Below are 17830 nucleotides of genomic sequence, written 5' to 3'. Positions count from 1 at the left end.
AACTTAGATATTTTGTTGTAAATTAAAAAAGTAATGTGTTACTTTACTAGTTACTTGAAAAAGTAATCTGATTACATAACTCAAGTTACTTGTAATGCGTTACCCCCAACACTGCTGGTAATCCCATACAAATTTTAGCAAAGGATTGCCAGATGGTAGATATTTTAGAACTGGTTTAGATAGATAGATAGAAAAAATGCTCACCTTGGCTCAAAATACATACATTTCTTAGTATAGGCTACAGTATTTATAGCCTGCTTAATATAAAACAATACATCAATTACATCAATAATACATCATTTGTAACAGGCAGACTGACTGAATGAAAATCCTATGAAATAGCCTTAGTCAAACTACATCTATTCTGCCTCACAGGTTCAACATAAACACAAATGTGCTCCGATGGTTTCCTGATGTCTCAGTCAGTAGTGTGTGAACAGAGGCGCACCACAGATCAGTTTCATCTTTTGTCAATACAGAATGGGGGCGGAGGAAACACATCCTATAAAAAGAAGGTATCCCACATCATGAAACGCCAGGCTGCTTCACAAACACTCACACGAGCAGGAATCCTCCTCTCTGCTGCAACTTACTTTGATTTTTTTTTGGTACAGCATCCTGATGCTTTAAGTTTATCCACATCTTTGTGTTTTTATAATATAGCCTACCAAGTATCTTTGCTGTGTGTATATAACGTTTTTTTACCCACTGATATTCGACAGATTATTTGATGGACACTGTAGAATGGAGTTTATGCTTTTTTGAGCCAAAGTGTGGTGGTCAAAGCACCTAGTGCTGTAGGAAACATCTTATCTTCAAGAAACCGACTCATTCTCATTCAGAGTAAGAAAAAAGACTGAAAGGATGCTGACCGTTACGCGGAGTCGGTGCTGTTGGATGTTGACGCTGATCATCGCGGTAGTGCGGATGGGAGAAACTCAAGGGACCGAGAGCGAAGCCCAGGTGAACTCCATCAAATCACTGGAGTCCCAGATCGCCGCCACTAACCGCTCCAGCGCTTCACATAGCGGCATCCCGAAGAAAAGCAACGTCCCCGCTCAGGTAAACCCTACACCTCCATCCATTATGTCATTAGAAAAAGCTAAAACCCTTCAGGCATTATTACTTAGTGCCTAACGAAATCATTCTCACATGTCACTTGTGTGCGATTTGTTCGCTGATCTTTTGAAAGGAATTTCTGTCAGTTACTGTCTGAAGTTTGTCTGAGGGACAAATCTTTTTTCCCCCCGCGCAATCTCCTGAAGTCGCAACCAGATTGTCTTAATTATATCAAATATGCTTTAAACAAGTTTTTGTCATTTTCTTGTGATATAAAAACAGTATATAGGCTACTAACGTGATACATGTGACAACGTTTTGATGAGGCAGATATCAGTCACAGAACGCCTTACTGATCTTAACTACTTTTGTGGTTAATGAATCTGACATAATTTTGTTTTATATTTGTACATTGCACTGTAGAATTTTTGTTTTGATGTTTTATTTTGCAAGTTTGTCCATTAAAGGCGTAATTGAATGGTTTGACAAATTGTAAATTACGCTGTAGATTAGGATCTCACGCCAAATTTAGACTTACTTTCCATTAAGCGACAAAGAGAGTGTCATGTGGTATTATCTAGTTCATCTACTGTAGGCTAATCATTTTTTTTTTCAGGCTCAAACGTTTGTGTTATTTTAGGAAATGATTAAGGTACACTGCAAAAAAATGATTGTGATTTTAACGGTAAAAGAGTGTAAAAATGCAACAGTAAAATCCTGTTAATTGGTTAACAGTAAGTTTCCTTATCGTGAATAACTGGAATAGATATAACCTTACATTTAATAGTAAAATACTGTTAAATTTACAGTTTTTGCAAGTGAAAAAGAAGTCGTCATTGTATAATTTACAGTGAAAAACCATAAATTGACATTCCGTGAATTCCCTGTGTGACATGTACTTCACATTTGATGTATTTTCATTGAAATAACTATGTTTTCTCTTAGTTTTTTTCTAATCAGTTATGTACATTAGGGTTTTATGTTACGTCTAATGTTTATTTCATTGCTTTAGTGTCATGTGTGTTACCATGATGTGTTTGTGTGAATGACGTGCTCTTTACTTTCTCAGCTTGTGGAAAAGCTGCTTTTGATAAGCATTAATTCATCACATGACTTTCGCATCACCACCTGTTTTTGGTGGTTGTCAGTGTATTACAAAGGCACAAAACAGATATAAGTATAGGTTGGTATATTAACATTATATCAGTTAATGAAATCCTTTTTTTTTTTTTTTTTTTACTGTAAATTTAAGTTAAATCTGTAAAACCTTAAAATGATGCTACCGTATATTTTTAGGGTAAATTTCTGGCAATCACAGCTGCCATTTTTATTTACTGTAAATTTCACTGTAGTTTTTTTTTTTTAGTGTACAGTATTACTTGCATAGTATAAAAGTACAAATAATTGTAGCTCAGTTGAATGGTCAGTATCCTTTTGAAAGCTTTACTCATATTTCTAGCTTGGTAAATCCTGGATTCAGCTCATGATTTATTTAAGACTTATTGTTTTAAGTATAAATGCTCAGTATGGGTAAGTCACACAATAGTATATAGAAAATCCTCTTTGCTATTGGGTTTTGGTCTTGGTTATGTCTCTCAGATCAGCCATAAATATGCAGATGTTGTTTTAATTGAGAGCAGACACAATTTATTGGAAGAAAAAGAGGTGGTGATGGGATTTTTCTCCCTCTCATATCCTCTTTGGAGTGGGAAGATCTCCAGTATGCAAGTTCCCTGCCAGACCCTCATCTAAACAATTGCTCTCAACTATACCATCTCCATAAACGCAGGTGGTCTGGATGATCAGACCACTGCCATACATGTGGAAACCACTACAGTCCAATATTAGTTAAATGTCATGCTACATTTAGCTGCTTATCCAAATGTAGATTGCTAACAACTTTGTAGATTGCAAACAGAGCGACTGTTGTCTCATTTGAAAGTTTCCAGTTGCAGATGTTTGCAGCACAGATCCCAACATTCTATACCTGGGGCGACACATCTAAAGGAATTGCTTAGGAGATTTAATTAAATCAATGAAAGATAGCTTTAAAAAATGTTATACCCTGTTGAAGAAAAACCTGCTTAAGCCAGCTTAACTTGTTCTGCTAGTCTTAGATGGTTTAAGATGCCTGACCAAGTTCCCAAAACTCCCTAAAACCAACCAAACCAGCTTTACCAGCAAAGACTTTGGGTGTATACAAAACCAATTTAGACTGGTTTAAGCTGTTTGATTTCTGCATGTAGTGTATTTTTAGTAGTGTATGTTAATTAGCTTAGTTTATATAGATAGAACAAAGAAACTTGTAGTTGTGTTTAAATGATGTAGGGTTACATCATTGATAAATGATCTGTTATACGGGAAACTACCTTGTCTCAACGTATCACCACAGAGTAGGCCTACACATCATTTGCATGTATAACAGTTTACATTGACAGTGTATTAAAATGAATACCAGATTTGAAAGAACAGGTCATGTGGATGTAGTTGAAGCTTTGAGAATTTTCAGTAACACTTTAGAATAGTTCCGTCATTAATGAATAACTACACAGGAACAAATGAGTATCGCACTATTAACATTCTAGTAACTACTATCAAAGACTATAGAATAACACAAGACGCATCACTCGTATTGTTTTGAGTGGGAGAATGTGCAATGTGCAACATGGCGGAGTAAGTCCCGCCTTCTAAATAAGAGCCAATCGGTGATTGGTAAAGTCATTGCATCACTGCAGAGGCCGTTAGAAGCTCCGGTTTCTATAGAAACAGTCAGACGCACGCTTCCCAATAGAGTCGCGCACATAGGACTGCGCATGCGCATTAGCTTGAGCCAGTCTGAAAAATACAGTTTTTGTCATGATTTGAGCGTTTAGAAACAAAATTTATGAGACCGATTTCATTAGTGATTTCAAATATGAATTTAATCGAAAGCTTGGCAAACAGCTTTGGAGAATTTGATGTTTCCCCATTCAAAGAGATAAGTGCAGCACTTTCAAAGATGGCCGCCGAGTGAAATGACTTGTCTTAAAGGGACTTTGCTACTGTTAACTAACAAGAAACTCGGATTAATGAATTAGTAAGTAATAGCTCTCAGTTGAATGTGGTAGTTTACTATTAGCTAATCAATAACTAACTTCCCAGAGAACTACTAAGAACTACTATATTCAGGTTCATAATTAATGTGAATAATGCATAATGTACTGTATAACTAATTCATAGTAACCCACTAGTAATGACTGAAGTATTACCAAATCCTTCAGAAGGAATTACTAATCATTTGGATCAGTGTTCTAAATTGAAAGCTTGATAACTCCCTAGTAATGACTGAAGTCATTGTAAACTTTTAAGGTTTTTGTATGTTTTTGTAAGGTTTTGGATAGTAATTCCATTTGGTAACACTTTGGTAACACTCATTACCATCCAAAACCTTACAAAAACCTCAAAATCTTACAACGATTTCAGTCATTACTAGTTTTCACTTTAGGATACTGATCCAAATAATTAGTAATTCCTTCTGAAGGATTTGGTAATACTTGAGTCATTAGTGGGTTACCATGATATTTTAGAATTAATTATACATTCTGCATTACTCACATTAATTATGAACCTGTATAGTTCTTAGTAGTTCTCTGGGAGGTATGAAAAAAATAGTAGTTATTGATTAGCTAATAGTGAACTGCCTCATTCAACTGAGCGCCATTACTTACTAATTCATTAATCAGAGTTTCTTGTTAGTTAACAGTGCGTTCCTGTGTAGTTATTCACTGATGACAGAACAGTATTCTAAAGTGTTACCAAATTTTCTTTAGTTCTAATGCCCTCTTATATTGAAAATTTAAATAGACATCCTGTTTTTGTACAGTTAAAACATTTCATGACGATCAGCCATTGACATGGTTGTTGGTAGCCATTTTTGTTGATTTTTCTTATTTCTACTTTGATATATTAGCATATGATGCATGTTATGATATGTTGCACCAAAGAAGATGCATGCTAATCTCTTTGGGCGAAATTTAACAAAACTAGGCATGCATCCTCACAACAAGCTGTTGTCACCGTTTCATTAACTTTGGACATTGGGCTCCGCCACACCTAAACATTTTAGTAAAGTTTATTTGGAAAATGCTCTGACAAATGAAAACAATTTTGTCAGCTGTTTGTGTCTAGATGATAGAAGAGTTAGAGTTCGTTATGACAGAATTTTTCCAGAGAATTCTAAATGGCATAAAAAATGTGAATGTGATCCAGCTCAGCTTAAAAAAAAAAAAAAAAAAAAAAAATCTAATTTTGTTATATAAATGAGCTTATTGTAGCGCCATCTAGAGTCAGACTGATGTGTGTGCATTTGCCAAAGTAGTGTGTGGGATGTGAGCATTTTTGATACCCAGACACATTTAGTGTAGAAGAAGGGGAAAAAAAGAAGGGTTTCAGAACTTAAGGTAAGAACGAAAATGCAAATGACATGAAGAAAACTAGGGAATGAGCCATATAAGTTTTGCAAGTGACTAATATAGTGACTGAATATCTTTAAAAGATTTAACGATGGCACTCAGAAGGGTGCCTGGATTTAATTTACCATGATGTCCTTGTAGTCACTTTTCCTACATTTCTCTCTCCCATCTGGGCGAGCTGTCTGAAGAATGCTTTACATTTTTATATGTCATTACACAGCTGCTGAAATGTTTCCTCTCAAGTCCTCTAGCTCTCTAACGCTCAAGGATATGGTGAAGATTATAACACAAGCTCCTAATAAATCTCCCACACTGGCGTACTCCCAAGGGCTGCAAATTAGGCAGGCAAGAGAAACGGCCACCCAGTTTCATACATCCGTCCTAACGGATACAAGCAAAATTCGGTTAGCCGTTTCGTGCTATAAGTAAAGCTGGCCTGTAGCCATGATGTCAGAGTTTTATTAGTAGTAATAACTTAATTAAAATGTGTCTAATGAAACTCATGTCAGATGTTGGCTTGATGTTGTCCACAAATCGCCAGTATATTTGAAACAAACCGAAGTCGCTGACTTTAAACGATTATAGTATAAATGTTCAAGGGGGGTTAATGGTGGTTTCCAGTTGTGGGCAACCCAAAAAGAGGGATATTGGGATTGGCAGAACTTGTTCACCACATTAACCTCTCGACTAGAGGGAAGGAGGCTAGTATTCTGCATGAACACGAGAGCTGTTTCACATCAGTGCCGCAGCTTTGGGACTTTTAACTTTTCCTCTTATTTAATTTGATGCTGAGGTTCTGTTAACGAGAAGGACCGGGGCGGGGGATTGTTTGGGTCTGGCTTGTAAAGAGGCGAGGTGGGTTGCCCTCTCCTGCTCCCTCTGAGGTTAAGTGACTGTTTAGTGATGCTAACGAGCTGAGAGAGTGAAATAAAACAGGCAAAGGTGTGGCGGCTTTTTAGCGCTAACCAGGCTAATCATCTGGATTTTACTTCATTTGAGGAACGAGACAGCCTAGAAGATATAATGACCATGGGGTTCTGACCATGATTTCATTTGCCAAGGCATGATGTCGCATCTCTGTGGCATTCACAGAATTCCATGGATGTAACGGTTAACAGCCAATTAGCCATGCTTATTGAAATATAGCCACGTGAACATGAAGGGTTATTAGAGTTAAATAAATTAATAAAATACATAGATAAATCACACAGCTTTTGTTCATTTTGTTGCACTTGCACTAGTTTTTGTTGGGAAGTGAAATAAAGAAAAATGAAACAACATGCCTATATTATTCTGACAAAAAAATTACACAATACTTATACTACGGGGCTGTTGAATGCTTGAATCTGATTGGTTGGCGAACGTTTTAAGGTGTGCAATTATTTTGAGGGAAACGCATGGCTAAAGTAGTTACAGGCAGGTCTTGACCGTATTACATGTCCATATCACTTCGCCAAATGATTTCAGTTATTTCAAAGGTCCGTACGGTGCATTCACACGGGGCGTAGGCGTTAACACTTCTCATTTACTTTGAATGGGTGACGTCATGCGTTGCCGAACTGAACTGTGGGTTCCGTTGCGTTGCGTCGAAAATTTCTCAACTTTTCAAGGGCCAACGCAGCCATTCAGATTGCCTTATGCAAATACCCTAGCGCAGATACCCTATGCTACACTGTAAAAAAATAATTGTTGGTTTAACTTAAAAAAGTTAGTTACCTGGTTGTCTTAAAATTTGGAGTTCATTGAAATTAAAAATGTGAGTTAATACAATGAATCTGATTGGTTTAATCAACAGAAACTCAAAATATTATGTTATCTGAACCACATTATCTAAGTTGATTTGACAAAAGAAAAAATGTTGTGATAACAAATCATGAAAATAATTTTTTACAGTGTAGCCAATTGCATTCAAGACACCGGAAAGTAATGTGATTGCCTGTTGTCACTATGACAATCGCGTCAGCACCAAGCTTCCCTAGACACGCCCTCTCCGTCAAACGTTGACGCCTACAACACTAGCAAGGTAGCGAGGTAATAACGGCACTGTTCTTGAAGCAGATAAACTTACGGTTTCACTATTAGCAGAGACGCTTCTGTCGAACACTGTTGAGAGTTGCACAGACTCAGGTAATTCAAACATGCTTAATCTCTCTCTCTCTATTAACTGTGTTAATAACGGCATTATTACCTGCATTAGTCTGCTATCAATGGCTCAAGCCATTGTTACTTGCTCTAAAATGTTTTGGAATTAGCAATGGAGTTGTGGGATGAGATGCGTAAGAAATTAGTCCTACACACAAGAGCGTTTTAAGGACAAAACACTGACAAATGTCTTGAAATACAACATCTGAACAATGTCTTGAGGTGTGGCAACCGTAGTATAAGTGCAATAATCGACTCTGGTCCATTGAATTATTAGAAAATAATGCTTTGCATTGTGTCGTGGCCGCATTACCACCTTAGGTGTGCATTACTTTCTAATTATTCCTTACATAATTATGATGTATAAAATTCTAAGTAGGAACCTTTTTTGTTGTCTAGACTATTTATTAACTAATATTCCCATAGCCCCCACATTTATGTCAATAGTGCCTTTAAGGGTTTGCTACAGATATGTTTTGAGTGCTGGTGAGATTAGCCTTCAACCTGTGCTTCAAACAGTGGGAGAGTGCGCAGCTTTCCTGTGCAATCTGATACACACAGGGCCATGCCCTTTGAGGGTGGATAAGGTTTGTTTGTTCAGTGACATAGTTTATTTTACTCTTGAAAACCCTCTCAATTCACTAACACCATTCATGGTGTCAGATGTCAGCTTTGCTTTTGCAAGGTCAAGTTAAGCTGGGCCCCGGGGCCCTAGAGGAACATATGTGTGAGACATGGGTTTTATGTGTGGAAACCCTATTCACTATCTCATAGTCTGTTGTGTATATGAACTTAGATGCAGGTTCAAAGGAAATCTTGCAATCCTATAGTTGTAGACTGAAATTAGACTGAAGATGGTTCTTTTGTAAGCTGTTGTGTACAATATATATTTTAGGCACAAAGCTAGCTGATAAAATTTTTTTATTTGTTGCAGTAAAATTAAAATGAAAGATATCTTGCATTTTTAATTTTTATTTTTATATTTTAATTTTATATTGTTTTATGTTTTCTTATTTTTTTAACTTAAAACTGATATATATATATATATATATATATATATAATTTTACATTTTATATAAATATTTATTTTTATTTTTTTTAAATAAAAGATATAGACCACAATATTTTTCAGTCAGTTTACAAATCTGCCTGTTAGAGTACTACATGCTTATCGGTTGCTACTAACAAGATAAGACGTGACATGGTTTGGGTATTACCTGATATAAATCCTTAAATGCATGAGGGAGAATACAGATAGGAAGATGATTTTCAAAGGCATGGCACGTTTAGTCTTCAAAGTCCGCCTTTTTTGCTAGCATGCGAGCGGTGACACAGGGGCCAGTGGGCATCCCTCATCACTGTCTGTCTCTGAGCTTATCATCTTGACACTTATCTTACACATGAATGTATGGGAGGAATAAAAACAGACTGTGGAATCAATGAGGGATGAGGATCAACGAGTCGTATCCAAGCGTTGGCCGGGTCATTAAAATCCTGATGTGATGACGTTGCCAGATTAAGTGTAGACACGATTATGTTGGTTTATGCGATGCTAGGGAGAGAAGGGTATGAGATGCGGGTGACTCTTGCAGCTTTGGAATCAAAATTTGTCTCATCCACTTTGCATCAAGTTGACATGATTTAGCCGGAAAACTGAGAATGTTTTACATCTGAGCACATCATACAAGTGAACCGAAAAAGGAGGTGTTTTATATAGTTAATTTATCCGCTAATGTAATGTACTTTCTAATGATGCAGCGAATGAATACTGAATTTTGAGGTCAGTGACTTTTTAGTATTTAAACATTTTATGGACTTCATTCGTTCCTTATTCCTCTCGTGAATGCATTGTTGGTGGTTTGGCCGGGTTTTTTCATGTGTTTTCAATGTTACCAATTCTGTTACTTGCATAAGAAAGGAAGATTGCCCTGAGGTCTGTCAATCTACAAAACAGAATCATTTCTTTTGTTATTAGATATTAGATATTGTTCCCCCCTTGTCAGACCACATGTTCTGCATTTGACGCTAAACTGAAGATTGTTACGGGTGATGTAAAGCATTTCCCTCAGCAAATTTTCACTGGCTGGTTTCTTTTCTGGAGTTTGTGATTTGTATAACTTATGGTCAAGGTCTAGGTCTCATCCGTTTTATCTTATATTAAGGTCATTTAACTTTATATTAAGGAGCCGGGTCTGGTTTGCTGATTTTGGAGGGGTTTGGGGCACCAGCTAGACCACTTTAAACCAGTTTAGCCTGGCCTAACTTGATTATAACTCAAAGGTATGCTAATATAAAACACATATTAGACAATTTGTCAGTGTACTGTTTGGTACTGTTAATGAAATGAATAAAATTGCATTACAACTTTACAGATTAACCACATAAAATTCATGTTTTTTGTTTTCCAGACAAATGAATCCAAAATTTTTAATGCCCACAGATTTGTGGAAACTCATTCCACCTGCTGATGTTGAGGGATCATTGCTGTAGGCACAAAGTTTCTTCGTGAAATCTACAAAATGTATTTTTATTATGCTGTTCTCTGGAATACTTGATTCTGATTGGTCAGTTGTGGGATCCAGTGGCCTGATGTTTCCTAATATTCGCCAACTCTATATATCAATCCGCTCTTTGGGGAAACCGGTTCTACTTTCATGTCTCACATGGAATTTTTATACATTTTTTTGTGTTTTATACAAACACATTTTTCTACATCTTGCATATCATTTATGGATTATAGTGAAAATGAATGCAAAGGACTTCAGTATTAATATTAATGTAATTTTGTCACAGTGTTGGTCTTGTTTGTACATTGTAGTGGATTTATTTTTATACATGAGATAATATATAAAACAATTTCATCTCAAATCTATATTTTGTGTTCAGATGTTTATTTACTTTTAGATAGGCCATCTAATAAGTGGCATAAATAATGCTCAGTCGGGGCAACGATAAATTTATCGTCAGAAGTCTGAAAATGTTCCCAGCATCTTGTACCGTAGACAGAATGTACTATTGCAGAATGCAATATTTTTATCTCATTCCCATCAGGAAATATTTTATCAAGGGAAATGATTTTCACTGCGTCTGAAATCGCATACTGTATAGTAGGTACTACATTTGGTTTGAAACTTACTTCGCGACCATTAAAAGAAGTGTGTTCTGTGTAATATGAATGTGTGTAGTATGAAAGAAATTCGGACGTTCTGTATTGGTCATGTTGTCACTGTCATGTGACCTACAGCGTCAGTTGCATCACTTCACTGCTATTCACAAGTCCTCTTCCGTAGCCTTATGGGATAGTAAAGAGTCCATCAGATGCACATTACAGAATCTCGACGGAAGTATCCGGTCATCAGCGTAGTTTTCACCTACTGTTTCATGAATACTATGAATTTGGAGATGCTATTCGTCTCACATACTGTTTTCACCTACTATATAGTATGGAATTTTTGGTCAAGATCTTGTATAGAAACATAATAATCACTGCAATAATGATACAATTATAAACTCTTAAGCATTTGCCTATTTAAATGTTTTACGCCTACTATATAGCATGGAAGTAGGCATATTCTGAAGCAGGATTTGTTTTTTAAATTTGTTGTTTTGCATGTAGTTTCATCCAGAATTTTCACATATTTTAAATAAAATATGGCTGGCAACAGGGTTGAGTGATGGTTGTTTCTAGGGATCCAGAGTTGGAATAATCAAATCTAATAAATTTTAATATTTTCTGTTTCTGACAATTTGATGGCATCATATTAGCAGATTATATACACAATCATCACTCGTAATTCTTACTAAGGAATGTATAATGGTATAACTAAGTAGGTGGAGAAGGACTGGACCTGATCTGTTTTTTTCATTCTCAGGGCTATCCATGCAGCACTGACAAAGAGTGCACGGTGGGAACTTACTGCCACAGCCCTCAACACGCCCCGTCCCGCTGCATCACCTGCCGCCGGAGAAAGAAGCGCTGCCATAGAGACGGCATGTGCTGCCCTGGAAACCACTGCAGCAACTGTACGTTCCTGTGTTGATGCCAAATCGTCACTGTTTCCCAGTGTCTTTATACTAACTTGGGGATATTTACAATGGATTTCTTTTGTCATTTCTTAGATATTTGCATCCCCATCTCAGAGAGCAGCCTGTCATCGCACAAATCACCTATGGAGGAGCACAACACGCTTTCTATCAATGAAAAAGGCTGGAGGAAGAATAGCAAACCTCAGGCCAAGATCTCTCTCAAAGGTGAGGAATCGACAATATCACAAATGGAGAATCAGGTGTTTTTGTAAGATCTGCAGGGTTAGAGAGAGCATAGACTCACACAGGCTTTTACGATAAAGTCTGGTACAGTTTGCAGCTTATTCTAACTTAGAACCGTCCACCAATAATGAACTCGAAAATCTATGAAAAATAAAATTCATGTACAAAATGTCAGTCCACAAAATGCTGTTGAGAAATGTGGATGATAATACTTTACAATAAGGTCCCATTAGTTAACATTAGGAAATGCATTAACTAAAATTAATTAACAATGAGCAATTCAGCTGTTACAATATTTGTTAATCTTTGTTGACATTAGTTAAAGAAAAAAAATACACCTGGTCATTGTTAGTTCACATCAGTTTAATTCATTAAATAATGTTAACAGATACAACATCATAAATCTAGCAATTTTTTACAAATATTTTCAATTTTAAAAAATGTATTACATTTAAAACACTATACTTTATGGAAGCTTGTTTCCACCACTGAATAAAAAATAAAAAAGGTAATTGCGACTTTTTATATCACAATTCTGACTTTTTTTCCCCACGCAATTGTGTTTACATCTTGCAATTCTGACTTTGTAACTCGCAACTGTGAGTCTGAATTCTGAGATATGAAAGTCGCAATTGTGAGCTTATATTCCCATCAACACTTTGTTTTCCGTCAGAGCGGAACACTACCTATTATGAGATCAATCAATCCTACCACCACAGGAAATCATTAAAAACAACTTACCTGTGATGGATCCCGTGTTTCTTCGGAATATCCCGGACGAGCCCCCAGCTGTTACATTAAATCCTGACAAAAAAGTCAGTCATTTTTTTCTTCAGAATTGGACTTTATAACTCGAAATTGTGACTTTATATCTCGCTAATTCTGTAATTAATAATAATAAAACTGTAATAAAACACTAAGTATTATGGAAGCTTGTTTCCACCAAGGAGTAAAACTTTTTAAAAGATAATTGCGACTTTTTATCTCAGAATTCAGACTTTTTTTCTCAGATTTACGCGATATAAACTCACAATTGCGAGTTATAAAGTAATTATGAGTTTATATCTCGCAATTCTGACTTTATTTCTCGCAATTGAGAGTTTATATTGCGCCAATTCTGAGAAAAATTGTCACAATTATCTTTTAAATTGTTTTATTCCTTGGCAGAAACAAGCTTCCATAATACTTTGTGTTTTATTAGCTTGGCATTAAATTACAGACAACTAGTTACGCTTCTGTGTTAGTGTTTCTAATACAACAATTGAGAGAGCTGATGACAAATTTGATTTAATCAATCTCTGGATATTTTTTTCCTTATTTGGAAAGTCAGAAATGCTATCATGGATTTTTTTCTTTTGCTATTCGGGCAAATGGGAACTCAAAAATTATATTTGAAGTTTAAAAATATATGGAAGTATATAGAAGTTTACCCAACTATGACAACTTCCATATCTGAGAAACTTGGAAATGTGAACAGGGTCCATTAGTAAATGTTGAAATTAACATTAAGATAGATCAATAAATGCTTTAGAATTATTTTCCATTGTAAGTTCATGTTAACTAATGTTAACAAATGGAACCTGAAAAGGCTATTAGAGTAAACGCTGAATATCTTATTGCTGCCTCTAACCTGACAAACTTTCCAGTGGTTCATTTTTCCTCAAAAGCGCTCACTGTGTAGCCTGAGTTTAGGAAGTTACAAATAATTTCAAGCCATGTGATCAGAGCATGTGCTTTTCTGTCTAGTTTTAAGTGCATCAGACAGTCAGTGATGGGACTGTGGGCGATCTTTGGCCATCTGAGACCGAGAGTGTTTCATATTCGTGCTCACTTATGAACAATGTCTGCAATGAGTTGATTCACTGGCTGTGGTTACATGCATGTGTTGAGGGGGACGGCAGCCCACAACTGCACGCAGCTCGTATATCTTGAAGATTTAACCACAGCGGGATGCTTGTGTAGGAAGAGTCACAATGCTGTTTCCACACCTCTGTATTCTCGCCTCAGTAACATGGCAGCACAATCACGCTCAAACATAAATTAAACCACACCAGACTTAGACTGAGCCACTTGAGGCACCTACTTTTTTTTCTTGTTTGAGAAGCCGTTTCACACACACACACACACACACACATATATATATATATATATATAGATACGTAACAATAGGGGGAAAAAAAGGCAATCACAACTTCTATTTTTATGCCGACTTTAACCTGCTCTGTTTCTAATTTTGGACAAGTGAACAAGCATTGGAAAATTGCTTTGCATTTGTGTGTAAGTAGATCTATATCAGTAACAGTGACGTATTTGGTTGCACTTTATTTTCTCATTTCACTTGAACATTGTGGAGAATATTTGCATGAGCGATAGAAAGGTGTAGTGTGCTAAGAGTTGCCTAGGACTGGGTCTGCCACTGACTGAGGGAAAGATAATACTTATAGTCTTGATGTAACGGAAATAGTGACAGATCTTTTCTTCTGTATTGTGACGTATATCCAGGTGAAACGGTTTATCAAAAAGAAAAATTATTAAATGGTTGTTGATTGGATGGAGGCAGATCTGAATGTAAGCTTGAGAGATTGTAAGAAAGGGCCGGGGTTTACATGGACATTTTAATTAAACATTGCAAGGTAAATTAAATAAATAAATATATGAATGGAGGAATGATTCACTGGATTTGAATCATTAGACAGTGAACTTCTATTTCATGTCGACTCTAATGTAATAAACTGTAGCATTTTTAGGGATTGGTTAGGGAAGGTCAAAACCTCCGACAGGCTATTACTTTGAAAGCGAATATTTCCTGGCTAAATGTTTTTTCTCCTATATTCCATATACAGTTGCTCTGGGAGGAACTCATAAAAACACTTTTTGCAGAAAATTGTTATTTTAAAAAAATATATTTTTGTCATTATTTCCTTGTTTGATAGAAATGTGATACATTTTCTTTTCTTTTTTTGTCAGTTGAACCCCTTTGACCTACTGTAAAATATTTACTTGAAGTAGAGTTTTTTAGTTAATATTTCAGTAATATTAATGATTCTCTGATATCAGTTAATGATCACATGACATACATGTAAAAAAAATTAATCTTTTTTTATGTAGTGTTTTATTTTCATGATTTAATTAATTTTTAGCTTTTAATCAACTCATAACCCCCCTGAGGTTTGGGAAGCCCTGTATTAAAGAAATAGTTCACCTAAAAATTAAAAGTAATTTTCAAGCAACTCAGCTGCATAATTCTTCATAAATTCTAATTTTGTGTTCCATGGGTAAAAAAAGAGCATACAAACACCATGAGGGTGAATCACTAATGAGATTTTCTTATTTTTGATGCTATTGAAAAAGAAAAAATGTAAATAAAATTTAATGTAAATGAGAAAATGATGATGAAATTATTTCTAAAATGCAAAATAAATATTTTTTCTGCAAAATCATCAGTCATTTAAAAAAATATAAAATAATAACAAAAAATAATTATCGGCAAAACCATCTTTTTCCCAGAGCAGCTGTTTATTGAATATACGTTAAACCAGGAAATATTGGTTTACAAAGTAACTAAAGTTCTATAGATTCCATCTTAATCATGGTTGTATTTTATTGCATTAGTTGTACTATGACGGTCGCGTCAGCGCAAGCTTCAGACACGCCCTCCATTAAGCGTTGATGCCGACACCCCGTGTGAATGCAGCGTTCTGCATTTGGCAGCCACTTTTATCCAAAGACATTTATATTGCATGCATTCCCTAGGAATCAAAAATCCGAAATTGCATACTGCCTGAGTAGGTACTACATTTGAATGTGAACTTACATTGCGACCATTAAAAACATACGTTCTATGAATATGGGTTGTATGAATGAAATTCGGATGTACTTAAATCCGCCATGTTGTTAGTCACGTGACCTACCAGCGTCAGTTGAGTCGCTTCACTGCCATTCATTAATCCTCCCGTGGCCTCATGGGATAATACACTCTAAAAAATGCTGGGTTAAAAACAACCCAAGCTGGGTTGAAAATGGTCAAACGCAGCAATTGGGTTGTTTTAACCCAGCGGTTGCATGACCTTATCACACTTAGCGTTCTGCTGTTCTGTTTGAGTCACAGAAATGGCATTGACTTCTCCCTTCACCTGCAGGTCACGAGGGCGACCCTTGCCTGCGCTCGTCCGACTGCTCGGAGGGCTACTGCTGCGCTCGCCACTTCTGGACGAAAATCTGCAAGCCTGTGCTGCGGCAGGGCGAAGTTTGCACCAAGCAGCGCAAGAAAGGCTCCCACAGCCTGGAGATCTTCCAGCGCTGTGACTGCGCCAAAGGACTTGCCTGCAAGGTGTGGAAAGACGCCACCTCCTTCTCCAGGTCCAGGCTGCACGTGTGCCAAAGGATCTGAGACGGGAGGCCCCTGCAAAACAAGCCGCACCTTGGGGCCACTGCGTCCCTCTGGGAGAGGAGTGGGCGAGGACTCCTTTCTCCAGGACTTACTCAGCTGTGATAAAGGGAGAAAGGGTGAGATACAGATGAATGTGTGCCAGAACAGGGTGGGAACGAGCCGATATGGTGGACGCTCAGCGAGGAAGCACTCCATGCCTCTTTTCAAGATTATTTGCTGGAGGTTTATTGATCTACAAGCCATATTTATCACTGATGCGTTTGATGCAAGCGCTGGCATTATTTCGGTATGCCTGTGCTGTCAATTTAGTATCATTTTCAATGCTCTGATTTGGTTCACTAAATATTTCATGCACATATGATAGTTTTTCCACAGCATAACCACTAAAATATTAACTAGGTTTTTTCGGTTACATTATCGCAGACTTTGATTGTCATTTGCTAATAATTCTTTGGAGAGCAATTTTCATATTTAGTTGATTTTTTTTCTAAATTTCAGACATCTGCCCTTCTGAAAGTGCACTTTGAGTTTGCTTGTATAAAAAAATGGTCCTGTGTGTACATAACACCCAAACAGAAGAACAATAGTATGTTTTCAAGGTAGCCACACACTAGCAATGCATTAGTCTGAGAAATATGATCACTAGTTCAGATTTACTCAGTAGATAGAATTTTTTTATCATTGGTTCTGATTATTAAGGGAAGATGTTTACAGTTTGAGTGCTGTTCAGTGAATGTGCAGATAATTATGACATCATGAATCATAGTCCGTACTTTTGTTCTGTAAAATTCCACACCAACTTTTAGCTAGAATTAAAAAAATAATAATAATTAAAATCTAATAAGCTCTTTTATTGTAAATAAAATGCAAAATTGTCAAAATGTATTTAAGAAACAGTTGTATATCATGTATATATTGGTAAAAAGGAACAGATGGGGAAATAAAGTAGCGTAACTAGACATTAAACACTTTTTACCTTCAACTTACTGTTATTGTCATAGCATGGTGTGAGATCATTTCCTCAAGCTGTTTTACACCGCAGATATGAATATCCCAACGCAGAACTATTTCTATTAAATTATTTTCAAAACATATTTCTTCACAGAGCTCATGTTGTGTATTTGTTTAATGTCTGATTTCCTGGGTTAGTCCTTAACTTTGTTCCTGTTGTAACAGTGCTGTTATGTCTCATTGTGTATTTACAGTGATTTAAACAGATTAAAGAATGTATTTTGTATTACAAGCATTTGGCTGCTCTCATATTTTCATATATATATATATATATATAGTTGTTATTTTTTAAATTAATATTTCATATTAAATATTATTAAATAAATTATTTAAATAAATATTTAATTAATATGTGCCGCCACAATAGGGTGTTCTGGTTGGTTGCCAGGGTGTTTCTGCGTGGTGACTTGGGTCAACTGAGTGGCTGCTAGGTATTCTGGATGATTATCAAAAAGTAAAAAAAGTCAAGTTGGTTGCTTTGAAAAAACAATGGCACACCTCTGCTCAT

At 36.2% G+C, this 17830-nt stretch overlaps 1 protein-coding gene across 1 annotated transcript; it reads left to right on the top strand.

Moving 5' to 3' along the window:
- Positions 1 to 525: 525 nt before the first annotated feature.
- Positions 526 to 17554, top strand: dkk2 (dickkopf WNT signaling pathway inhibitor 2). Its single transcript, XM_051908362.1, has 4 exons — positions 526 to 1062; positions 11525 to 11675; positions 11772 to 11903; positions 16061 to 17554. Exons 1-4 carry the CDS (start codon positions 865 to 867, stop codon positions 16309 to 16311), a joined length of 732 nt encoding a protein of 243 aa, XP_051764322.1. The 5' UTR covers positions 526 to 864; the 3' UTR covers positions 16312 to 17554.
- Positions 17555 to 17830: the final 276 nt, after the last annotated feature.

The sequence above is a fragment of the Ctenopharyngodon idella genome, chromosome 1 (assembly GCF_019924925.1).
Source record: "Ctenopharyngodon idella isolate HZGC_01 chromosome 1, HZGC01, whole genome shotgun sequence".
Lineage (NCBI taxonomy): Eukaryota > Metazoa > Chordata > Actinopteri > Cypriniformes > Xenocyprididae > Ctenopharyngodon > Ctenopharyngodon idella.
This window is presented reverse-complemented; position numbering and strand designations above follow the sequence as displayed.